Source organism: Guyanagaster necrorhizus (assembly GCF_019112545.1).
Source record: "Guyanagaster necrorhizus MCA 3950 unplaced genomic scaffold BT62scaffold_9, whole genome shotgun sequence".
NCBI lineage: Eukaryota > Fungi > Basidiomycota > Agaricomycetes > Agaricales > Physalacriaceae > Guyanagaster > Guyanagaster necrorhizus.
The window spans coordinates 1347782-1374748 of record NW_025064888.1 but is presented as its reverse complement, the minus strand read 5'-3'; the positions used below and the strand labels follow the sequence as shown (position 1 = coordinate 1374748).

General features: G+C 44.4%; 2 protein-coding genes across 2 annotated transcripts; both read left to right on the top strand.

Moving 5' to 3' along the window:
• Positions 1-19889: 19889 nt before the first annotated feature.
• BT62DRAFT_1004598 (uncharacterized protein) lies at positions 19890-22678 on the top strand (the record flags this gene model as incomplete). The annotated part of the gene is made up of 13 exons (XM_043177048.1): positions 19890-20167; positions 20219-20303; positions 20358-20386; positions 20436-20511; positions 20564-20720; positions 20775-20916; positions 20975-21187; positions 21238-21301; positions 21351-21469; positions 21526-21730; positions 21790-22200; positions 22342-22557; positions 22628-22678. The coding sequence occupies 13 exons, from the start codon at positions 19890-19892 to the stop codon at positions 22676-22678; spliced, it is 2046 nt and encodes a 681-aa protein (XP_043041330.1).
• Positions 22679-23568: 890 nt separating this feature from the next.
• On the top strand, positions 23569-26683 carry BT62DRAFT_795297 (uncharacterized protein). Its single transcript, XM_043182317.1, has 16 exons — positions 23569-23750; positions 23803-23901; positions 23959-24292; positions 24350-24446; positions 24501-24529; positions 24582-24648; positions 24704-24750; positions 24808-24863; positions 24924-25065; positions 25117-25332; positions 25381-25444; positions 25508-25626; positions 25680-25881; positions 25966-26155; positions 26219-26587; positions 26641-26683. The coding sequence occupies exons 2-15, from the start codon at positions 23880-23882 to the stop codon at positions 26377-26379; spliced, it is 1746 nt and encodes a 581-aa protein (XP_043041329.1). The 5' UTR covers positions 23569-23750; positions 23803-23879; the 3' UTR covers positions 26380-26587; positions 26641-26683.
• The last annotated feature ends 284 nt before the right edge of the window (positions 26684-26967 follow it).

Sequence of the window (26967 nt, the reverse complement as noted above, 5' to 3'; positions counted from 1 at the left end):
TTTATGCTTAGTCAAGGTGTCTAGACCTGGTGCTTAAAGACCATGGGACAAGACTTAGTCAGCACAACAGGACCAAGCAACCATTTGTCTTTCATCAAACAACAACTGACAATGCACAAAAACCCTTTTATGTACAGTAACAATGCTCAAAGGTGAAAGGACAAAGAGCAGAGAAAGCTACAATAGATACACAGTAATAATAGCACCTCATGTACAGTATTTAAGAAGCTCGCTCTCACTGGCCTAAAACCCAGCTTTGAGCTAAAGTTTATAATCACCATTCTACCTTGAGTCTATATCTGACCTTAAGTCACCCAGAGCAAAAGAGCACATTCAGTGAACTTAGCTGATCCCTCAAAGTGTGAAGGGATAGCTGTTTATCATGTGGTCTTGCTCATATGATGCTTGGGCCTAACAATTAGCTCAAAGCTTCTACTTTCCTTTCTCAAGCCCAATTATGCTGAGAAACTGAATGCCCTCCACAACCTCTACTGACCTGAATTTTGACCACAAGTTCTTTGAACTCCTCTCATCCATCATCAGAACATTGATAGGATTATTGGTGATCATCCAGCTGTGCCGAGGACACCATTCAATCACTGCCTGGACCCTCAGACATTACAATGAGTTTCTACATATTCAAGAAATCTTATGCAACATAACCTCTGACCTTCTGCTTCATGACATCCCTGAATCCTGACAAATAACCTATCAGCTCTCAGAAGCTGGGCCTAGTGGCTCGCATCTGGGGAATGGTGAAGAAGAAGAGGGAGGACAGCTCTACCCTCAATCCAGAAATCCAGATGCTAGCATCCCAAGATGACAAGGGATCCTTGTTCAAGAACCCCCTCCCAACCATGAAGATGAAGACATCCCAGAGGACTTCTTCCACCAGTCCCCCTCCCCCTCTACCACCTCCCGAACCTATGGGATTGCTGACCATGCCAGAGACTCTCTTGATGCCCCTCGGATGGCTCAGTGATCCAGCAGCAGACCTCCTTGAAGCCAGTCTACTAGCCCCCACCCCCCCACCAGAGCCAGCCTGAGGGTGGGCAGGTTCCCTCTCACTGACAAAGAACAATGACAACAAGTATGGGAAGAAACCATCCACCGGTACTTCCCAACCTGAGACTTTGCCATCCCCTTTAACTATGATGACACTATTCGACAGGAGGAGTGAAGGCAGTGGAATGAGCCACAGCCAATACGTCCAGAGCCAGAGGATCAGCATGAGCAGCAGAGAAGAGAGGCCACACAGTATGATGAGTGCCACAGGGAAAGGCAGTGAGAGGTGGAAAGGGCCCGATTGGAGAGGACCAACATCAGCAACTGGTACAGACTCCACTCTGAGGTTGCCAGTGTCCTTGCACCCATACAAGCTGACCCCTCAGCCCCCACCTCTATCTTCAGAGAGCTCAGTACCCTGAGTAGTGGAATCCCAGAGCACTGGGCTGATGGAACCTGAACTCAACAAACCAGAGACCCTCCAACTCCCCAGTATTCCCCTCCCTCATGGACCCCTAGTGCAGACTCTGCTTTTGGAAGTGATGAGTCCGTCCTCAGGCATTATGGACTATGAACCCCTGGCACTGCCCACATCTCCACTCATGCTCTCTGAGGTTTTCTCAGAAGTCGAGTCATCAGGCAGCTTATCGATGATAACTACAGAAACAATGTCCACCTCTATCACAAGTGAGTGGAGGCAGCAAGAGCTACAGAGTGAAACCAATATGACCCCAGCATTGGAAGCCAATCTGCTTCCACCTACGAGAATATCTCAGTATCCTCCATCACTGGCCTGAGTACCCAGCCAGAGGAGTGAGGCAACGATACAGCAAGGGGTCACAGAGAGCATTTATGACCAGCCCACTGGTTCCCCTCTCGAGGAGGATGATAAGAATGAGGGAGAAGAAACAGAGAGTAGTGACCCTTCCCAAGGGCCACCATATGATTCACAGGAAGAAACTGACCAGAAAGAAGTTGAAAGGTTAACACAGGAAGGGAGGATGCGGGAGTATCAGGAGTACTACCTGTGTGGGATAAACTTTTTATGGTGCGATGCTGCCTGGGCAGCATCACAAATGGGACAATTATATTTGTATTCTATGCTGCCTAGCAATACAATCAATAGCATCCAGAATACCCAATCTGCTGACCCCTGGCATATCAGACAACAATGTCCATATGACCAATGCTACAGACTCCCCCTCCCCCCCCTCTGTAACTCTGAAACGAGCCATATACTGGGCCCCATCAACCTGGAGCCAGCTTTCAAGCACCGACCAACAAACTCAAGCCACAGCAACTCAGCTAGCTAGGCAATGATCATAGCCTAAATTTGGATTCCAGAACCCATGGATCAGAAAAGGGAGCTGACTCCTAGGAGGGCAACCACCCCCTGACCAAGTGGAGACCAGCAGGATGGGGAAGGAACCCATACAAGATGACCCCAAAGCCACCTGACTTGGGTTCATGATCTGAGACAGGATTATTGTTTGAATTGAGGATACCAAAGGAAGCCTGATAGTGGATGACAGCTCACTCCACTCATTTCTAGGGCCCCCAGCAGAGTGGCAGCAACTGCCCTTCACAGGATGGCCCAATCCAATGGGTCTGCTGCCCGAGAATGCCAATGTCCTCCAGTGCCACCCCAATGTCCTTCAGAAACTCTGTCTCTTCAAAGGAGCATCTGACGACATTGATAGATTCCTGATAGACTGCAAACAATATTTCAAAGTCTACATCAGATACTTAGGGACCGATATGAATAAAGTCACCTTCACCATCTCCTACTTAGAGGAAAAAGCCAAGATGTGGTGGATCTTGATTTCTCCAAACTTCTGATCAAACACATAAAACTATTACCGATACCCCTCTTGGCTGGTGTTCAAACATATGCTGAATGACAAATTCATTGATCCAGCAGTACAGGAGGTGCACAAGCAGAAGATCAAGGAGTATAAGATGGGAGATAAAGCAGCCACAGACTACTTCAATGAGCTAGAAAGGCTTGCCAAACTGGCAGAAATATGTGACAACACAGTAAACAATGGATGAATGGTCGAGGCCCTCAAGAGAGGAGTTCCCCCTTCATACCTCATGATGATATCTGCCATGGGCATTAAAATCCTAATGCCTGTCAGTTATGATGAGTGGAAGGAACGTATCATTGAGATGTACAAGGAATGACAAAGGCAGAAAGCAGAATTGTCAACCCTGCAGGAGAACACAAAGAAGCCAACCCTGCCAACTCTGAACAAAGCAGGGCAAACTGCTGGAAAATCATTGGGATCCTTGACAGCCCCAATCTATGAAAGTCAGAAGACAGGAACTGAAACCACTTACACTGGAACGGGAAAGCTGATGGACATAGATTGGATGAAGAAAGAGGGAAAATGCTTCAACTGCAGGCAGAAAGGACACATGGCCAAAGACTGCTCAAAGAAGAAACGCACCAGAGAAGACATTTGTGTGCAGATTGCTGAATTACAGAAGGAAGAAGAAGAACTTGGCACAGAAACAAAGGTTGAGGAAGTAAAAGACCAGACCAGTCAGTGAGTGATTCCACTGAACTGGCCAAAGAATTAACAGGTGTGCCTCTTGCAGCCGCTAGTCGAACTCATAGTACTTTTGTAGTTATAACTATGTCACCAATATGTATGCATTCGAATATACCCTGACCAGTTATCACACACACTGATGAATCACAAGAAAAAACTCAAATGCCTACAGGCTGAACAAGGGCAGAGAGCCCCACAACCTGGCTCAAACCATTTGACACCAAATGGATGTGGTGAGCCATCAAAGAAGCAAGAACAGAGATAGTGGCAAAAGCTGTACTCAAAAACTGGATCCATTGAACTCAAACAGAAGAAGTGATCAATGAGGTAGTAGAAGGAGTAAAAGAAGCAAAATGACATCAGGCCCTTGAATGGCTTGATGAGTTGCATGGACCCTGAAAATTCATCTGACGCTCCAAAACTCCTGGCTGAGACCTGATGGCTAAAGCCCAGATTGAGACTCTAACATTGTGAGCCTTACACTCTGTAACCACCCTGATCAACAGCAGTTGCACTGGAAGTTCCATAAATTGAGCTTTCATCAACAAGCACAAACTCCCAACCTAGGCAACTGCAGCCCCTATTCCAGTATACAATGCTGATGGGACAAAGAACCAAGCCAGATCAATCACCGAGTTCATCGAAATCTGACTTACTATCAGAGATCACTCAGAGCAAATTGACTTGGCCATAACAGATCTTGGAACAAAGAAAATCTTCTTGGGCCATGACTGGCTCATACAGCATAATCTGCTGGTAAATTGGAAGACCAGACAAATCACATTCACTTGATGTCGATGCTGAAGAGTCCCATTTGAGCTATCTGATGAAGACCCAGAAGACCAGTGGAATGAGGAGATGGAAGATGGGAAAACCATCCTTGCTATTGATTTGCAAAAGGAAATACACATCCAGACTATCCACCATGCCAATAATCTGACAGCAAAGGCTAACAAAGGGAAGGAAGAGAAGACCTTTGAAGAAATGGTGCCAGAGTGGGCATAGGACTACCAAGACCTCTTCGAAAAAGAGAGCTTTGATGAGCTCCCAGCTCCGAAACCTTGGAACCACACAATCGAACTGATCCTGAACACCAATGCCAATCTGGATTGTAAAACATATCTGCTTGGCAATCTGGAGCAACAGGAGCTCGATAAGTTCCTTGATGAGAACCTATCCAGCAGATGCATTTGACCCTCCAAGTCCCCTATGGCATCACTATTTTTCTTTGTAAAGAAAAAAGATGGCAAGCTTCAGCTGGTCCAGGACTATCAAAAATTAAATGAAATGATGATTAAAAATCGTTATCCCCTTCCTCTCATTTCAGAACTGATAGACAAACTTCAAGGTGCCAAGTACTACACAAAGCTTAATGTTCAATGGGAATATAACAATGTTTGAATCAAAGAGGGGGATGAGTGGAAGGCTGCTTTCAGGATGAACCAAGGATTGTTTGAGCCCACTGTCATGTTCTTTGGACTCACCAACTCCCCTGCAACATTTCAGTGGATGATGAATGATATATTCAAAGATCTCATTGCCACTGGGAAGGTTACCATCTACCTCGATGATATCCTGATTATGTCATGGACAAGGACAGAGCATAGAGAGCTGGTGTGATGGGTATTAGCCCTCATGAGGAAACACTGATTATTCCTCAAAGCAGAGAAGTGGAAATTTGAGGTACTCAAAACAGAATACCTTGGTGTTATCATCAGCAAAGGAAGTATTTGAATGGACCTGATTAAAGTAGCAGGGGTGATCAAATGGCCAGAACCAAGCAAGAAGAAGGAACTACAATCCTTCCTTGGGTTTACCAACTTCTACTGGCGGATTATCCAGGACTACAGCAAAGTGGTATGCCCTATGACACAGCTCACCAGTAACACCCTGTGGACTTGGGGACTCTCCCAACAATTCATGTTCAACGATCTGAAATGATGCATAGCTGAAGATATCATGCTTGCCATTCCAATCTAGGAAGGGAGGTTCTGAGTTGAAGCCGATTCCAGTGAAGGGGTGATTGGTGCAGTACTCTCTCAAGAACAAGGAGGGAGGTGGCATCCAGTGGCATTTCTCTCAAAAGCCCTCACCATCACAGAGAGAAACTATGAGATTTATGACAAGGAACTACTTGCAATAATGCTTTCTCTGGAAGAATGGCGACACTATTTAATTAGTGCCACTGAGGTCTTCAAGATCTAGACCGATCATCAAAATCTCAGGTACTTCTGACAACCCCAGAAACTGAACTGGCAGGCCCAATGGGTCATGGAACTTAGCCAGTATTAATATACCCTCCATCACAAGGCAGGGATGGCTAATAAGAAGGCCGATCTTCTGAGCTGTCATGCAGACTATAACCAGGGAGGAAGCGACAATGAAGGAATCATCCTCCTCACATCCAAACACTTCCAGGCTATGATAATGCCAACAGAGGAAGAAGTGCATGAGTGCATCAAGAGTGTGACCTGAGACAGCCACAAATAGAATCAGCACATCACACCGTTTCTGAACCATGAGTGGGGAATAACTCAGGAAAATGAACTTATTCTCTATGATGGATGAATCTACATCCCATGAGACCAACAGTTATGTGGAGACATCATTGCTACATGCCATGACTATGTGACAGCTGGTCATTTGAGGATCACCAAAACAAAGGAATTAATCCTGTGCAAATACTGATGGCCTAAAATGGGAAATGACATCACCAACTATGTCTGAGCCTGTGAAGTGTGCCAAAGAGGCAAAGTGTCAACAAGACCACATGCAGCCTCCCTTTACCCCAACAAGGTCCTCTTGTCCCCATGGACTCACCTTTCAGTAGATATGATCACAGGATTACCCAACTGCAATGAGTACGATGCCATACTGGTCATCATTGATCAGTTCTCAAAAGCAATTATCTCAATTGCCTGTTCCACAGAACTAAACTCCAAGGAGTGGGCAAAGATACTACATGATGAAGTCTATGCTAAATACAGTATGCCCCAAGTCGTCATCTCAGATCAGGGCCCACAATTCATCTCCAAATTCATCACCAACCTATATCACCTGTTGAACATCAAACAAAATGCATCAACAGCATATCACCCTCAAACCAATGGACAGATGGAATGCACCAACTAAGAGATGGAAAAGTATCTCCACCTTTTTATCAATTATCAACAGGATGACTGGGTCAAATGGCTTGCCCTTGCTGCCTTCTAACATAACAACCAGATACATTCAGCAACCAGGAAAACATCCTTCTTTGTGAACTATGGTTGGCATCCCCCTATCGCCCAGACCAGCCGCTGCCATATATCAACCCCTGCCTTGTCAGATTTTGCCACCACCATGACAAAAATCCATGCTGAGACTAAAGCAGCACTCGAAAAAGCTGCTGTCTTGATGAAAGCCCAATATAATAAACACTGTCACACCATGCATGCATACTCCATCAATGACAGAGTCTGGTTGGACACCACAAATCTATATTTACTGCACCCAAAAAGAAAACTCACTAACAAGTGAATGGGACCATTCCTGATCATTGCCAAGTTCAGACCAAGCACATACAAACTATGCCTGCCAGCATCCTGGAAAATACACAATGTATTTAATAAAACACTTCTTTCCCCATATATCGAACCAGCCTTTCCTTCCCAAGAATGCTCACCACTGCCACCACCAGACTTAGTCAATGATGAAGAACTTTACAAAATCGCCTAAATCCTAAACCATAAATTATGAAAAATCAGAGCTAAAGGTGGTGGGATGATGACAACCATCAATTATCTTGTTAGCTGGAAAGGTTATGGCCCAGAATCAAACCAATGGGTAAATGAAAAGCAGATAGATGCCGATAACATGATACATGAATATGAACTATTTCTTAATTAAGCCATCGGAACAATAGTCTTAAGGCAGGGATAATATTATGATTTCATTCCTTTTCTTCTTCTTTAACCCCTATTTACACTTAGTCAAGGCATCTAGACCTGATGCTTAAAGACCATGGGACAAGACTTAGTCAGCACAACAGGACTGAGCAACTATTTGTCTTTCATCAAACAACAACCGACAACACACAAAAACCCTTTTATGTACAGTAATGACACTCAAAGGTGAAAGGACAAAGAGCAGAGAAAGCTACAATAGATACACAGTAATAATAGCACCTCATGTACAGTATTTAAGAAGCTCACTCTTGCTGGCCTAAAACCCAGCTTCAAGCTAAAGTTTATAACCACCATTCTACCTTGAGTCTATATCTGACCTTGAGTCACCCAGAGTGAAAGAGCACATTCAGTGAACTCAGCTGATCCCTCAAAGTGTGAAGAGACAGCTGTTTATCATGTGGTCTTGCTCACATGATGCTTGGGCCTAACAGCTAGAGACCAAGTACCTCAGAGTCATCATCAGCGAGGAAAGCATCTGGATGGACCCTGTCAAAGTAGCAAGAGTAACAGAATGGCCAGTCCTAGGCAAGAAGAAGGAATTACAATCATTTCTCAGCTTCACAAATTTCTACCAAAGGTTTATATGGGACTACAGCAAAATCATCTGGCCAATGACTCAATTAACCAGCAATGCCCCCTAGACTTAGAGCCCCTCTCAACAGGTGGCTTTTGATGACCTGAAACAGTGACTTGCTGAGGATGTCATTCTTGCAATCCCTACATAGAAAGGGAAATTTCAGGTGGAAGCTAATTCCAGTGAAGGAGCCATCAGCACTGTCTTGTCTCAGGAACAAGATGGGAAATAGTGCCCCATCACATTTTTATCCAAAGCACTCACAGTAACTGAACAGAATTATGAAATCTATGACAAAGAACTGCTTGCCATCATGCTTGCTCTAGAAGAGTGGTGACATTACTTGATCAGAGCTATGGAAATTTTCAAAATCTGAACAGATCATCAAAACCTCCAATATTTCCAACAACCACAGAAACTAAACCATCAGCAGGCCAGATGGGTTACTGAACTCAGCCAATACCAATATACACTCCATCACAAAGCAGGAATGGTAAACAAGAAGACTGACCTTCTCAGTTGATGAGTGGATTATGATCAAGGGGGGCATGACAATGAAGGAGTGATATTACTATGGCCTGAGCACTTCAGGATCATGATAATGCTGACAGAAGAGGAGATCCATGAGCATATCAAAAGCACCACTCATGACAACCACAAATGGAATCAACAGATAGCCTCTTCACTGAATCATGAGCATGGAATGACAAAGGAGAAAGGATTGATCTATTATGACAGGCAGATCTATATTCCTCAGGATCAAGGGCTTCATGGCAAGATCATCACCACTTGCCATGACCATGTGACTGCAGGTCACTCCAGCATTACCAAGACCAAGGAACTGGTACTATGGGAATACTGGTGGCCCAAAATAAGCAGTGACATCACTATATATGTTAAAGCATGCAAAGTTTGCTAATGAGGCAAATTATCGACACAAGTTTGAGCAGCTCCACTCCACCTGAATGAGGTCTCATTATCACTATGGACCCATATCTCTGTAGATATGATCACTGGACTACCAGATTGCAATGGCTATAATGCTATCATTGTTATAATCAACTGCTTCTCAAAGGTGATCATTCCGATTGCCTGCTTGACAGAATTAACCTCTGAGGGGTGGGCAAAAATCTTACAAGATGAAGTCTATGCCAAGTATGGCATACCACAAGTCATCATTTCCAACAGGAGACCTCAATTTGTCTCCAAATTCCTGGACAATCTTTATCATCTTCTAGGAATCAAACAGAATACTTCCACAGTGTATCACCCACAAATGGATGGTCAAACAGAGCAGACCAATCAAGAGGTCAAGAAATACCTTCACCTCTTCATCAATTACCAACAGGATGACTAGATGAAATGACTAGCTCTTGCTGCCTTTCAACATAATAATTGTGTACACTCAGCCACCAGAAAAACATCATTCTTTATCAATTATAAACAACATCTGAATATTTTCCACACAAACCATTGCCATACCATGACATCCACCTCTACAGATTTCACCACAACTATGGTGAAACTACATGACAAAACCAAAGTGGCTCTTGAAAAGGCTGCTTTAGTGATGAAACATCAATATGACAAACATTGCTGCTCTGCACACCACTATCAAGTTAATGACAAAGTTTGGCTCAACACCTCCAATTTTCACCTCCCCAGACCAAAATGCAAACTCAGCAACAAATGTACCAGCCTCTTCACTATCAAGAAACAAATAGGGACATTAGCTTATCAGCTCTCACTTCCATCCATCTGGAAGATGCATGATGTCTTCAATGAAATATTGTTAATACCATATGTCACACCAGCATTCTCAAACCAACAATGTCCACTGCCTCCTCCTCCAGACCTGATCAATGATGAGGAACACTATGAAATTGATCAAGTTCTAAACTATAAACTGTAAAAAATTAAAGCAGGAGAGAGAGGCACAACAATGACTGTCGACTATCTGATTAGTTGGAAGAGCTATAGATCTGAGTCTAATCAGTGGATCAATGAGAAATGAATGGACATGGACAAAGCCATACATGAGTATGAATTATCCCTAAATTAACCCATCGGGATGATGGTCTTAAGGAGAGTGTAATATTATGATTTTTCCATCTTTTTATTCCTTTTCTTTGATTAACCCCTATCTATGCTTAGTCAGAGCACTAAAGACAAGTGCTTAAGACCATGAGACCAGGCTTAGTCATCACAACTAGCCAAGTCTGTTATTGTCTTTTGATGCAATAGCATCACCTGACAATGCACAATCATTCTTTTATGTACAGTATCAATGCTCAAGGACAAGGGGCATAAAAGACCCAGCAACACACAATTAGCAGTAGTATATTTAGACAGAACTTGTACAGTATTTAAAGAGGCTCACTCTCACTGGTAAAATCCAGCTTCAAGCTAAAGTTTATCTTCATACTATTCTACTCTTGAGCTGATTCACTTGGCCTTGTGACACATTGATCAGATTATGCATCAGTGGAAACAGCTGATCTCCCAAAGTGCAAGGAGACTAGGCTGTTTATCATGTGTATCTGTTCATGTGATGCTTGGGTCTAACAATTTAGCTGATGAGATTGCTTCAAGTCATATAGGAGAAAGACTAACAGTTGAAGAAGCTCATGTATTCTTTGATGGCCATTTCTGCACTGTGCCTATAGAAGTAGTGTTTGACTAAGCAAAGCCATATATTGTCCACAATCTCTCAGCTTGTGACTCTAAAGAATTCTCAATGTTTAGCAAAGTAATGCTGTATTGAAGGTTATCCACATCTTGATGTTGAGTTTCTGCCATTCTATATTTTTCCTACTTATTACTTACCTTTTATATACATACTCCTGTCCTTACAATTTTTCATATAAAAGCCTCACTGTAGTTTATATGATACCTCAGTTACTCTACTTTTGCTGCATATGACTGAGTTCTTACAAAGTATCTTTTGTCATTAGGTTATAAGGCCCTGTAGCCTATAACTGATCCAAAAGACTATGTGGCATTATTTTTGACTCAAAAACATTCATCAAAACAACATACTCTCTGGCATCTACCAATTACACAACCAGTAAACACCCTCCATGATGTTGACAACTGTATCTGGAGTTACTATACTTTTTGACATCACTAAACACTTCAATGGAAAGAACTATGCCTCATGGACACTTCAAATATCTGCATTGCTGAAAAGTAAAGGTCTGTGGGGCTACATAGACAGAATGATACTATGCTCTGCTGTCTCTGCTGCTCCCACAAGTGGACCTACACTACTACATCTTTACCACTAGATTCAACCCCCATCTACTCTTCTGCTCCATCTCATGATGAGTGGCTTTTTTGAGACCAGCTTGCACTCTCTCAGATTATCCTCAACATTCTGGACCCCATTGGATTAGAGGTACAGTTGTTTAATGGAGATTTGCTGTTTGAGTCTGAGAGTGATAATGACAAGATGCCTGCTCTTGTCAACATTGAGAGTGATGACAAAGAGGAAGAAAGTGATGACAATGCTGGAAATATAGCCTGTGACATTGAACCTACAGAGAAGGCATATGTTACCACTACTTTTGCTGGCTGAAAACCCAATGTGATGCTCACCTTTATGGACTCAGATGCAAGTGACTACTTTTTTAAAGACTAAGAGGATTTCACAGACTATAAACCTCTTGCCTATCATACAGGCTCATCTGCAATTGAGGGAAAGAGTTTATTCAACATCCTTAGAATGGAAACTGCATCAAAGGTTTTCAACATTGGTGGAAAGAAGGTCAGAATAACTTTCAAAAATACACTGCACTCACTCTCTCTTACTGTGAACCTCATCTCCATCAGCTCTCTTGATAAGGCTGGTCTGTCCATCATCTTTTTTGAAGAGCAAGCCATTGTCAGCAATAAAAACAGCAATGAAATAGTCACTGAAAGAAGGTCAGATGGCATATATGTTCTTGATGCTGCTGTGCAAAAAGCAGTGGTATTCTGCTTGTCACCCATATCTGTTGTAGATTGACACCATCATCTTGCACATATAGACCCATCTAAAATCATGGAGATGGCATCTAAACAGCTCATAGATGGTTTAACAATCATATCCAGTGAACTCACCAGCCATTATGAAGATTATATACTCACTCATCATGCATGTCATCCTTTCAATGAAACTACAGACCCCATGGTGGATATGCTTGAGCTTGTTGCAACTGATTTGTGGGGATCATCAAGGACTGCATCAGTGGGAGAAAAAACCTACTTGATGATCTTTATTGATAGTGAGACTTTATACAAAGCAAGGGAGTTTTTGGCAGATGAATCAATGCTGGCACCCTTTGATAGGTTCTAAAAGATAGCAGAGATCCAAACTGGAAAGAAGATCAAGCAGGTTTGTGCTGATAGAGCATTCATGAGGGCAAAATGAGCCAAATATTATAATGACCATGAGATTATTCTGGAGCTAACTGCTTCACACTCCTCTGCATGAAATAGATTAACAGAATGAGTGATACATATGACAATGAAAGACATATACACTCTGCCCAACAACTCAGGGCTTCCTGACCATTTCTGGGCAGAGACTGCATCTATGTCCATCTTCACTCAGAACTTAGCCCCATCATGTCATCATCTCAAAAAGATCCCTGCAAAGTCATTCACCAGTTGCTGCTAAGACCTCTCCTTTCTGCATGTATTTGGATCCATCTGTTGGGCTAAGAAGCCAATAGCAAATGGCCACCTTGTAGATGGCAGTAGCAAGCTTGCTGATTGATCAGTTAGCTATTTTACATTGCTCAGCCTGTTTAACACATATTACTACTACAGCTGTAGAATCTCAACAATCTGAGCAATGGAAGGCCAATGCTTGCACCCACAGTGATGAATGGGCAACCAATAATAGATGTCCACAAGTTTCCAAGGCTGCATCATCTTCTCCTTGAGACTCTTATATCCCTACAAGCTACAAGGACACTGTGCAAGTTGATAAGGAGCAATGGATGGCTGCTATGGATGTTGAATACAATATAAATATGATAAAGCATATATGGGGCCTTGTTGACTTACCTGAGTGTTATGATTTTTCCTCATTTCTATACCTTTTTCTTATTTTATCAGAGTGCCTATCTTATCTTAAGCACCTTCTCAAAGGGCATGGGAACATTAGGTAATCACAACAGATAGGGCACCATTGTACTTGGTTGCCTCACCTACAGACAATTCTCCATTGTATGTTATGATTTTTCCTTATTTTCTTTCTTTTTCCTCAGAAATGACCCCTATCTTTGCTTAGTCAGGGTGCTTAGGCCAGCACCTAGAACTGTGGGAAGGCTTAGTAAGCAACCCAGTCAGTCATAGTCTTATTGCACTGCTGTGTGCTGTAAAGAGAGAGACAATACTCCTTTTGTCACTAAACAGCAGTGAAGCAGTCACAGCACAACAGCAAGATAACAGCTTTTGTGGAAAGCCTGGTAACAGCAGGGGTAACAGCTCTACAACAGACAATATCTTTTGTGAACATTTATTAATAGCCAGATAACAGAACAGTATTTAAGTAGCATAGCTCTCGCTGTAATACCTCAGCTTCAAGCTAAAGTTTATTCTTCACCATTCTATCTCAAGCAACTTGCAAATGCCTTGATCACACAATACTGATAGTGCATCAGTGAATTCTAACAGTATAACCTGAAGTGCAAGGTTTTGTTAGTCTATCATGTGTTATTAGTCATGTGGAGTTTGGGCTTAACATTGTACTCCTCCCAATGACCAGGCAGGATTAGTATCAAAATGCAGAACAATAGATAGTAGTTATATTTATCACAAGCAGAACAGTATATAAGTAGGATAGCTTTCACTGTAGTAGCCCAGCTTTGAGCTATAAGTTTATCTCATACTATCTTCTCTCAAGCCTTGTTTGTCATCAGCCTTGAAAGCACTTCATCTACTAGAACACATTAAGTAGACTCTAGCATGACTGTATGAATACACAGTGCTAGTTTATCATGTGTTCAGGTCATGTGTCAGTTAGGTCTAACACTGAGAGTGTGAACATCATGGACTGCAGGTGGGTATATGGCATGAAATGGGATGATAATGGTAATTGGTTGAGGAATAAGGCATACCTGGTCAGAAAAGGTTATACCCAGCAATATAGCCTCAACTATAATGACATCTGGGCTGCAGTTACTCATTTTGACTCAGTCAGAATGTCAGCAGTGGTTGCAGCTAAGCTTGGCCTTTATCTGTGGCAGGTTGACTTTATTTTAGCTTATCTGAATAGCAAAACAAAGGAGAATATCTATATGTGCCAGCTATCAGGCTACACAATCAGTGGTCAAGAAGATAAGGTCTGCAAACTCATGCATACAATTTACAAGACAATGCAGAGAGGCCATGACTGGTACAAAACCCTCAGAAAGACTTATGATGACCTCAGATACAAGACTTCTCAAGCTGATCTATGTGTACAAACAATTGATGACTCTGATGGTGACTATACCTTGACAGACACCTATACAGATGACATGTGGGGCACATCATCTAATAAGAAAGAGGCAGAGAGGTGGAAATGGGAGTTGGAGGAGAAGTGGGAGCTCAAGGATATTGGAGAGAATCAATACTTCCTTGTTATGAAGCTCATGCAGGATCTCAATGTGGGAACTATCTCTTTTTCACAGAAGCCCTACTGAGAGAACATTCTTGAGGATTTTGGCCTTCAATATTTGACTGTTAGATCTACCTCATTATCAGTTGACATTGTTCTGGATGTATCACAGAGCCTGACCATGCAGGCAGAGCAAGACAAAATGGAGCTGTACCCTTACTGTCATCTCCTCAGGCAAGTTATGTGAGGCCAGCTTGCAACTTGCTCTGACTTATGCTACTCTGTTGGGCTTCTTGCATGTTTCCAGACTAATCCTGGACTCAACCATTGAAAAGCATTACTCTATATTGTCACATACATCAAGGGAAACATGGATTATACACTCCTCTTCTCATGTGACCAACCACTGACATCTGTTGGTTTTATCAATGCAGACTATGTGGAATGCCATGACACTATCCAGTCTATCTCAAGATATATTTTCATGATATCTGAAGGGTCTGTCACTTGGAGTTCAAAGTGCCAGGCTTCTGTCACACTATCTACTGTTGAGGCTGAGTACATTGCACTCAGCAGGATTGTGCAACAAATGATGTGGATGATGACTTGAATGGCCAAGGTCAAACTTCTCCAACCAAAGTCTGTGATCCTCTATTGTGATAACCAGAGAGCAGTGGCCTTGACAATGAACACTAGATCATATCACAAGATCAAACATATTTGTATTCATGAACACTACATCCATGAGCTTGTTAGCAATAGTTCTCTTCACATCCAGTTCATCTGAGGAAACACAAACTTGGCAGATATGTTTACTAAGCCACTCTCTTGTGACTCACACTACAGTTTCCTCATGGACCTCAATATTTCAATGGGGGTGTAGTACAGATAAGGAGAGAGGGAAGGGGGAGGAGTATTGGAGGTTATCTGCACCTTGATGTTGAGTTTCTGCCATTCCATATTTTTTCTACTTATTACTAATCTTTTATATACATACTCCTGTCCTTACAGTTTTTCATATAAAAGCCTTGCCATAGTTTATATGATACCTCAGATATTCTACTCTTGCTGCATACAACTGAGGTACAGTTGACTATCTCACAATGCATATGGTTGGGAGACACCAAAACCATATGCATTTATAGATTTATGCAGAACCAAAATAGCATGTGATGTGACATGTGACTTTATGTGACAACGTCGTCATTTCCCCAAAATGCTGTCAGTGGCTTTTGGGTCAGCTTTCCATGCATCTCCTTGAATAATGCCCCTCTTAACTTCCTCAGCTGTGGTACTAATCCACCCTGGTCACCTTGTGAAACACAAAATGCCTCCAGCTTTTGAATAAGCTCAAATCCTTCCCTTGTAGTTATCAAGGTCTGTTCTTCCTCACCCTCCTCTTCCTCTTCTTCCTCCTCATCATCATCAATGACAGTTATTTCCCCATTTTCTACTGCAATATTATGCTTGACAGCAGCAACAATCTCCTCATCTGTTGGCATCACCTCAAGATCTTCAGTATACTCTTCTGCAATAGAGTTAACCATCTCTTCAATGGTTGGAATAGGACCAAACATGCGATTTCGTTGTTTCAATTCAACAAGATGGTCCTTCAACATTATCTCTGCTGTCTGAAGCTGTTGAATGGGGGCAATTTGGGTGGGAGGTGTGTTCATTTTTGACTGTGACAAAGAAGCCAACTGATTGACTGCCTCCAGTGCTTTACCAACATCATTCTCTGCATTCATAACAGCTATAAGAGCAGGATGCCAGTCAGCATCAGCATATTGGTTTCCAAGCAGATCCTGCAATGCCTGTTTGATCCCTGGAAGCATGTATTTGTCTGTTGAGGCAAAGTCATGAACAAGGTTCCATGCAGGCTTGAGAAGTGAGGCAGCTTGGAAATCATTGGATGGTGTGGTAGACTGTGACTCAGGTGCATTGTCAGGCATTATACCAGTGTGTTTCCAGCAGTTTGCTATCATTTCACTGCTGACATTTGCCTAAGCATCACAAGTGATAGTCATAGCTTCAAGGAGATCAAGCTTGAAGATCTCAGACTCTCCAAGATCATCAAGATCAAGTGCACAGATACACATGGCATTCCAATAATGTGCCTTGAAGCAGTGGATAATACCAGCATCTAGCAGCTGAACATAGGGAGTCATATTGGGCTCAAAGAACTCCAGCTTTGTGTTATGGGGTGTATAAGTGATGGAATGCCCTTGAAAGTTGTCCAAGGTCAGCAGAACCTGCTGCATCTCCCTCTTCATCTTTAAATCAAACATCTTCACCCACTCCATAAATATTTTGCTTGTCATCCAGGCCTTCTTGTTATTCTGATAATAGAATCCCATTGCTGTTGGACTCTTTTTCTTGAAACACCATGGTTGCTTTGACTTGCCAATGAAAACAACTGGCATTCGCTCACTCCCATCTGCATTCACAGCAAAACACATGGTGATGCAGAACTTGTCCTGTTTTCATCCACTCATAGGACCAGATGCCAAGGTATGATCTGGGATGGCAAAGATGACAAGACTGGATTCATCAATATTCCATCTGTCCTGCATCACATATTTTGCCATAATGCTGTGAAGATGCACACGTTCTTTTTTCACTGCCATCATATCCACTGAGCCTGCTTCTCCATGCCGCTGAACCTCCTGAATCTTCCATGTCTTGCAGAATGACCTCAACCATCCCTCTCCTTTCAAACACTGATTCTCTGGAATATTCATCAGATTTTCAATCTGATTTCACTTCTCTATCAGCATTGCACCAGTCACAGTCTCATCTCAGAGCTGCATGTTCTGATACCAGGATGCAACAGCACACTCCACATCAGGTCAGGTGACAATACAAGACTTTTTGGATGATAGTGCATTAGGGTTCTCATTTGCACACTGTTTGATTTTTGTATGAGATGCCAGTTTCTGTGAAAGAGTTGATTGGGTAAAGAGCAGTGCACCTTCCTTTTGGTTTGCAAAATGTGCCACAATGTCAGCATGTCAATGGGAAGGATGGTTATCAACATGTTTGAATACTACAAGCCAGTCTCCTGTTGTGAGGTGTGGGTGGGAGATCTGCTTTGGAGGCTGAGCTGATGATGTGTACATTGGGACTTTCTCCTTCTGTTTTGTATGCTCATATGGATTTCCAGGTTTAGCACATGGTTTTCATATTGGTTCAGGAGGCATGTTTATAGAGATATAGGCTGCATCACTTTACAATAATTTTTTTTGTGTTTGTCATAGTCCATACAAACAAATTATGTTCTTTATTGTTCTAATATATGTATAATGTCATATCAGCTTACTATAATTTTCAATCTGACAATGCATATTCCTAACTAAAACCATATGCATTATGCGATATGCATTTCTAGCCCATTTCCCTGCTCCCCAACTGCGTTCCAGCCCAATCCATATGCAAAGTCAGAATTATGCATTTCAACATCATGCATTGTGAGATAGTCAACTGTATGTCTATTTATCCTGACCATTAACCACTTGCTTACTTTTACCCTTCATAGTTCTTACAAAGTATCTTTTGTCATTATGCTGTTTGTTCTGATAGATCTTCATAGCCTCATCATATCCATTGACCTCCTTCAGGAGCTTCATCAAAACAAGGGCTATCTGAAGGTGCACTGTCTTCTGTGCCTGTCCTTTTGGTATTGACTATAAGTTCTTGTTCAGTCTATTTTGCCAAGCCCACCAGACATGAAAAATACAGAGTAGAAGGAAGACATGGTGCCAGTTTTCTGAAACAGCTTTTCATTCATGAACATTGTTGTCTGTATTTCCAACATGTATATCAAATGTTTCATCATGGAGAATTGGTACCAAGTACAGACTTGAATCACTCAAGTAGATAAGTAAGCAGCTCTCTATTATGGTCTGCATGTACAGCTTTAGTGGCTGTGGATTCTTCAGTCAGAACCAGAGATCAATGTTCTCTGAGCATTGTTAGATGCTACATTCTCTCATGAGTGTTCATTAAAGTGAGGTAGAGTCATGTGTTGTAAGAAAGAATCTATGAGTCTTCTCACCCTGATATGAGCCTAGATGTTTGGTAGTGTATTTTTTGCACTGAGCATGAATTATGTAAAGTTGGCCACTAGACTAATGGTATACAATTTCCAATTTTCAATATCGCATTACACTCGGTCATTAAAACGATCGAAATCTCGCGGCATGAGTTTAAATTCCCCGGAAAGGCGACGTCAAGACACGCTGCCAAGCGGAGCCAAATAAAGTCAGCAAATTTCAAATTTCAGACTTTCTGTTTCACTTCTACCGCGTCTGCTTCCTGCACGGGTTTTACACTGGTTTTACACTGGTTAATCGCGTCGAAATACTTCCTTTTTCCGTGATGTGTTTTGGCGAGTTCTACAAAGCACGTTATCGTACCTGTGAATCTCCATTTTCATGACATTGCTGCAGTAGCAAAAAGCGCGTTGTCAGAATTAGCAAGCCAGCGGAGGTGCCGGTATTGGTGAGCAAACTCTTTACTATGCTTGTTTTGTTTACTCATTATGCATATATATACTTTAGGGCAGGATATATGCGCCTGTTGTCGTATTCAATTGGGGTCGTTGACAGTTGTACAGCCCTCAGGGCAACAGCTGGTGCATGTGTATGTGGACTCCTGGCGTAGGAGAGGATCACCGATGATAACGATACTCCAGTCCAGCCAATCAATGACCTTTAGTGTCTACACCGATAATCCTATCCGCGTCACCTTCCGAAAGCTAGTCTCTCAAGCCTCTTGCGACCGGGACAACTGTCACGACATCCCTGCGCATGGTGGAACGGACCTGATCCACGATGCTCCGAGATACTTGTCAAAGCGATGAAGGAATTTCGAAAGAATTCGACAGCAATTGCTCTGGCAATGGAAGCGCCTTTGATTTCGGCATATCCACCCACTCACTTTAGAGCTCGATTTTCGAGTATCGAGTAGACAAGCAGCCGAACCAAGTTTGGTCTCTGATTCAGTGCGTTGTTTTTCGTTTTCCGCGATGTACTCTATGCTGACGGCAATGAGATAGTGTAATACATAAAGCGTCGACCAAGTTCCGACGTTTCCTCTCAGGTTTCAGTTCCTGGGCCAGCTGTGCACGCGTAATATCCCCTTTGATGCCACTTAACCTCAAACGGTAATAGGAGCTCCGTGATATAAACCCTGTGATCATCCACCATCTATTCAATCTAATGGACGTCTTACCACCATATTCCACACGACCGAGCGGTGGGGACGACGGTGGTGCCCAACCACCCTCATACGAGCCACCCTACCCACTGTTCATCGGCAGTCGTGCCCTCCAGACACCCTTTGTCAGCATATCTCAGCTCAAGGGCCACCTATGTCTCTTGAGGCACTTTGCCTCCCTCAAGGAACGAGTCGAAGGGATCGACCGTTCCAGATACCCAGATGTCCCCAGCGATAAGGACCGCAAGTGGTCGTGGTTCGTTGGACTGGCCGTTGAGAGGTATGTTCCTTGGCTACTGGTAGGCTGTCGAGGCTTGACGGTGTTCGTTAGGTTCGAAAGATGGTGCAAGGCGCTGACAGCTCAAGACGAATTGGATTTCGCTGACCAGCAGCTGCCTCCTGTCGATGTTATCATGGTGAAGGATAGTACGTTTTGGTATCTAACGTGTTGCTAATTTCGAGCTGCACAGGTTTGGCACGCCTACTTGTCAAATCCTGCGTATGCTTCGCGTGGTACCTTCCGTGATGTTATGTTGATCGCATATCAGGCGGTATTCTGAAGATTCGCTACGAAACAAGCACATCAAGATACTTGCAAGCATAGGTGACTGGTTTCGGGACCTCGTATGGTTACCTTGAATTATTTTTTCAAGGTTGAGCTGACTGGATGGATTAGGAACGGACATGCTACACCATCGACTCGCCTCCGTCAAACGCCCGTGTCCAGAACTGGCTGCAGAAGACCCATCTCCCCTATGATCCTTTCGAGTCGGCAATGATATTGACTGAGCGAGAAATAGTTTGCTCCAAATGTCTCACGAAGGTCGACGTTCGTGAGTAAATACTGGTGCCGTTGGTCTTGATAACCATCTCTGAATGAGATCTAGGCCTGGCAGATTCCCTTGGTACCGGATATCTCCAACAGGAGTTCACAGCCAGGTGCAAAGGGTGCTGGCTGAAGATTACGAAGGAAAAGTTGTCTTTTCACAAACTTGTGAAGGACCTGGTGGGTTCCAGCGATGTCCTTGCGTATGTTCTGACTGTCGTCTCTTCTTTCTTTCTGCTGATTGATACCTTTGACATCTAGCGGAACTCTTCACACGCCTTTTAATATCGACAATTCGGGTCGTGCGAAGGCTATCAAGTCCCGCATTTTGGAGATGAGACCGCCAGCATTTCGGAAGGGAGATGCGAAAACCGAACAGGAATGGGCGGTCGACATACAGGAGAAAATGAACTACAGTATGCAGAAAATTCAAAGTGTTATGGGCCAGCGTATGAGGGTATACGGAGGACAATTGTACGTTTGTATTTGTTGTTTCTTTGGCAATCCTGATGTTGAATTGATAGGCTGTCTCGGATCATGAGCGCGTGCGAAGATGACAAGATATTTTCGTTGGATCTCGTCGGGGCAGTGGGTACCTTTGTGAACACTCTACAGGCGGAACACTTACGCGATGAAGGTACTCCGACAAGGATCGTTTGTGAACAAGATGGATAAACTAGGTTGGACAAACCCGGACTTTTTCTCGTCCTCCGAGGATGAAGTAGCGCTGAGGCACTGTATTGCTCGTTATCATGCGTAAGCAGGGTGTCTTCTTGGTGCCTGTTGCTCAGCGGACCTCACAAACAAACCAGATTCCTGGACCTGATGTCGTCGTCACCTGCTGGATTCTTTGTCCCAACGCTGGACATTGACCTGGTTTGGCACACTCACCAGCTCATGGCCCGGGAGTACTCGCGTGACTGTCTCGAATATGTCGGTCGGTTCGTCGACCATGACGACAAGGTGGCCGAAAACAGGCTGTCAAGAGCTTTTGATATCACTTGTCGGGCATGGAAAGTATGTGAATTCGCGCTGTCCCTTTTCGGGGCCCTTGCTAACACCTTTTGCCTTTGCAGGACCGATTCGGGATCGCATATACACACTGCGGGTGTCCGCTCCCGGGCGACACGATTGGGCAACGAATAAGCAGGCTCGTAACGATACATAAGCAGTCGGTAGCGCTCTCTCACCTCGTCCCGCCCCGGGATCGAAGCGATCTCCTCGCAGCGACACATCCGAGCGACCATAATGCGGTGTATCCGTTCCAGCACCAGGGGCAGGTCGACGCTATGAGACGGGAGAGGCTGAGTAAGCGGGAGAGGAGGATTAGGCGAGAAGAGCGGGGGGTTAGTAGGAATAGGAGTGTTGGACATGACGCGGCGTTTTTGGTGCCGGTTCCGTTGAATTATGTGTATGGGGTTGGGTGTGTGGCGATGACGGGGAATGTGGTTGGAGGGGGTGGAGGGGTCGGGGGATGTGCTGCTGTTGTGAGTCCTCCTAATCGGACTTTTTTGCTTTGAACTTAATCTGTTTGTTTTTGAAGGGTGTTGGTGGATGTGGGAGTGGTGGTGAGTTTTGAGTGTAGCTGGATGTTTGAGTGATATTCTGATTTGGTCTTTTTTTTCTAGGCGCTGGGTGTGGAGGAGGAGGTAGTGCAGGCTGTGGAGGAGGTGGTGGAGGAGGCTGTGGAGGAGGTGGTGGATGTGGTGGTAGTGGCGGAGGATGTGGTGGTGGCGGCGGAAATTAGTTGCTTCGTGATACGAGTCGCAATATTTTCTGCATTTTCTGAATATGTACCGGAGGTGCTGTCGTGCCGCATTTATGATGATTTTTCAATACATTTTGTTAGGCTGGTTTTTCTTAAGAAAAACGACTATTAATATCGACTAGTCGTATTAGTAATCACTATTTTAGGATTCGTCTTTCCGTTCCCTCACTAACACTCGTTCTTCTTTCCTACGCTGACTGCGTCGCTTCTATCTCATTCCTGTGATACACCATGAACTAGGGAATTCTGTATCTCGCAGTATATCTCACTCTGGTGGAACAGAACGCTCGGGCAAAAATGCCTCATCAGCGGGCTGGGCAATTTGCAACTTGGAACTTGATGTGGTATAAGTCTTCGGGTGCAGTAAAAGTGCGTTTTGTCTCGCTGTGGTTCTTGTACTGAGGCAGTAAAGGCGCAGAGAACACGGATAACCACGTAAAACCCAAGATATTTGGGTTGGAAAATCTCAAACTGTGTGCTCAGGAATCTATCTCTCGCGTGATTAGAATCGGCTCAGCTACCGAAGACCTTGACTTTGCCCTAATGTATTGGTCGAATGTGGTGCCTTTGCTGAGAGGATTCATGGCAGGAATATCAATAGGACTGTCGGGGTCGGTATCAAATTGCACTTTCATAACAAATATTGCGTCACCACTAACGTTCTTTCTTTCTTTCAGTTGTCCTCACGTCGAATGCTTGTAGAATATCGGACATAGTTCCAAGGGTTGGGCATAACCGAAAAAAAAGTGGAAGCTAGTGTGGCGGATCCTCTGTCGTGTACCCAAAGGCGCGTCTGTATTCCTGTGTACGGTACCCCGCGCAAATTTGACAAGGGACATTCAGAAGCCCTGCCATCATCATCTTCTCCCTTGCTCTAAATACCTTTGTTTTTCCCTTCACTCGGTAGTCGCCGAAGCTATGGGGATGGTGTCCTTTTCGAAGAACAAATCGTCGCTGTCGGGAAAGCCTTTGGGTGGTAAAGTACTGACTATGAAGCCAACGGTCAGTCTAGATTATTGCATTTTTCGTAGGCTCGGTGCCAACACTAACTTTGTTTCTGCAGCTAAACTGCCGAATATCCAGTTTATAGTCTAAAACCGGCGATAAAGCAGGGGGGCAGAAATGGGTAGCCTGACATATGGATCTCTCCCCATGGCTATTTTTCGTTAGCGCAGAGTTACAACGATGCAGCGCGGCTGGTGGAGGACTAGTACATGCTTCGTTGAAAGGCACGGACATTTCAGGACTTCTTCGGGGTCCATTTGAAAGGTAAAGTATACTTCTGTCAATAACTTCATTTTGCTCATGCGATTCATGCAAGATTGGAACGAGCGAGGGTATAATATCAGATCGAGTTCTGTTCGCAGTTTAGAGCTTCCCATTTTGGTATGCCGGAACATGCCGCAATTCATTCGCAGTCGTCAGTTGGCGGTAACCATCATTGAGCCCCCACCTCCATCTGCTCATTATTCTTCAGTCTCAGCATTTCATTCGACGTTGACCATCACCAACACTGCTTCTATGCCTCACCGTGTCCCCAAAACTGATAATGACCCTCCTCTTCTTCGGAAGAGCACTGGCATGCAGCCGACCTCCAACCTACCGTTCAAGATATTCATCGGTGGTCATCTCGTCCCCGAGCCATTTGTGACAGTCCCTCAGCTGAAAGGACATCTGGCTCTTTTGCACCGCTTTGCTGAGCTGAAGGACAAAGTCGAGAATATGACGGAAGCGGAGCGAGCAAGTTACCTCCAGATCCCCGCTGACAAGGTCCATCGTTGGAATTGGTTTGTTGCGCTAGCTGTTGAGAGGTGAGCGAACTACTTTACAGGAACCGTAAGGGCAAAGCTGATGGTTATGTTGCTCAGATTCGAGAAATGGTGCCTGACGAAATCCTGTATAGAGCGGGGTGTAGACCGTGAAGACTTTGTTGTGAAATATCTTCCTCCGCTGGACGTCATCATGGTACGCCGCTCTTTCGTAGACCACCTTCGACCTCTCAGCTGATTAATAATGCAGGTCTGGCACGCCTATCAGTTAAACCCTGCGTACGAGAATGGGTGCTTTCAGCTGTCCGTCATTCACTGACTATTATTCTAGCCGTTATCTTGATGACAGTTTCCGAATCAAAGGTCTTGGGGACCATGGCCATTGGTTCGAGATCATGGTACGCTTTTGGGTAAATATCATGCTGCTCCCATCGATTAAAAGTCTTGATAAAGGACCGAGTCTTCCTTGCCTACACCGGCGACTGTGTGATAGCTGAGAGGTCCCACAATTGGACTCAACTAACTGGGCTTCCTTTTAACCCTTTCGAATGCGCCAGAAAGATGACCAGCCGAGGTGTTGGATGTCCCAAGTGTTTCGATAGACTTTCCGTTCGTGAGTGTCCCGCCGGGTGTTATCGTTCTTGACCTTTAATCGACAACCTCCCATCTGTAGCACTGCTTGATGCGAACGATAGCGGATACCTGCAACAGAACTTCAAGTTTACGTGCCCAAAGTGTAGCCATATTGTTACCAAAGAGACTTTGGCTGTTCACAAGCTCGTGGTCGATCTTGTAGTATGCGATGCGACGTTATCGTGAGTTTTCACTGCACATCGTTGTAGCTTAAAGAGTCTAATGGTGCGTAGACAGACGCTCCATTATTCAGGTGCCGCAGCTCTTTGTGACCCCATACGTGCGAGGCAGATCAAGGCGGCGGTGTTGCGGTCGGATGTCTTCAAGCCTAAAAGAACCCAGGTATCTCCGCGTGAATGGGCTATGGATATTCAGGAAGCTGTGGGTTACGATATGGCGAAGCTCAAGGAGCACATGGGCATCTATATGAAGGACAGAGGAGCCAAACTGTAAGCGAGTTTTGGGTCCTTTCGAATGCCAGCACTGAAATGGAATAGGCTGGACAAGGTCTTGAGCGCCTACAAAAATGACAAGATATTCTCATTGGATCTCGCTGACGCAGTGAGCACCCGTTTTGAAAGGGTTTTTCTCTCTCTCGCTCTCTCTTCTAAGCCGGCACATTAGGTTTTACGCCAAGGTTCTTTCACCGCCAAGATGCGCAAATTCGGATGGAGCGAATCGGACTTTTTCGCCTCACCGGGAGACGAGGTCGCGCTGAAGCACTGCATCGCGAGATATCATGCGTGCGTTTTTCTCTTTATTCATTTATGACGCTAATATATAAGTGGAATTGCAGATTCCTCAACCTCATGTCAAGCAACCCCAAGGACTTTTTCGTACCCACGCTAGATATCGATCTTGCGTGGCACACGCACCAACTCCTGCCGAGTTACAATGGCGACTGTATCAGCTACCTGCAGCGCTCTGTTGACCACGATGACAACGTCGAGGAGAACGCGCTCTCGGACGCGTTTGATAAGACCTGTCTGGCATGGGAGGTAAGTACAAGTTTTTTTTTTTCAGTGCAGTACGAACGCGAGTTGAACACACCCTCTTTCTACCTCTTCCCCCCCTCCCCACAGAGATGCTACAACATCCGATACGCATCTGCCATCAAGATAGGAGAACGACTGGGCGGACAGCCGTTGCCTTATTACAGCATCCCGCCTTCGGACGATCTCGTTGGGGGTGATCAGATTCATAGGGCGGTTTCCGGACGAGATGATCTGGCGTTCTTGGCTCCTGTCTCGTTGCGCAGTGGTGGATGTGGCGGTAAGGGTCACTTTTTTCCTGTTTCGAGAGCCAAAAGTTCCTGACAAGAAACGATTCTTTTAGGTGGTTGCGGTGGTGGAGGATGTGGGGGTGGTTGTGGGGGTGGTTGTGGTAGTCGTGTTGGCTCCCGTGGTGGTGGTTGTGGAGGCGAGTGCGGAGGCGGTGGAGGTTGCGGAGGCGGGTGCGGTGGTGGAGGTTGCGGAGGCGGCGGCGGCGGCGATTAGGCTTGCGCCGATCTCAACGAGCATTTGACTTTGCTTTTCTTCTCCTGTGGTTGTTATGAAACTGCTAATACCATCATTGCCCTCTTATGCTTCCAGTCGATGCGAAGATAATAAGCGACATTTATCACCCAGACTCAGACACCGTTCGAATGGGCAACGGATGCCCCATATCTTTCAACCTTATCATCCATTGTCGACTTTATGAGCTGTAGCGGCCACTCCTCTCTGTCATGTTCACGTGGTTACCTTTTTTTTTTCTAGGGATTTTCGTCTCTACCGCAGGCGAACCTTTACACTAGAAATGCTATTCATTCCTTCCAAGGTACTCGAACGGTATTGATCCGTTATAGGACCGAAACGCGACAACTCAAGTGCGTGTGCGGAGCTGATGACGTTGGTACCTATAACAGCAGACACCCCGCCGTTATTCCGGATCCCTATTTGTTCTGACCCTTTTCACCTCAAATTGGCCTCTTATCAATTCAATGGTGACTTTTTATTTATTCCGCCGCGTAGATCGTCACGTCACTCCCTCCTTTCGTTAGATCTTCCTTTTACATGCGGAGACACCTGAGACGGTTCGCGAAT

Bases quoted from the DNA above. Each gene is read 5' to 3' on its own strand.
- BT62DRAFT_795297 (XM_043182317.1), top strand. From the start codon at position 23,880: ATGCCGCAATTCATTCGCAGTC. The intron at 24,530-24,581 runs GTACGAGAATGG...CTATTATTCTAG, and splicing joins GCCTATCAGTTAAACCCTGC to CCGTTATCTTGATGACAGTT. The intron at 24,649-24,703 runs GTACGCTTTTGG...GTCTTGATAAAG, and splicing joins GCCATTGGTTCGAGATCATG to GACCGAGTCTTCCTTGCCTA.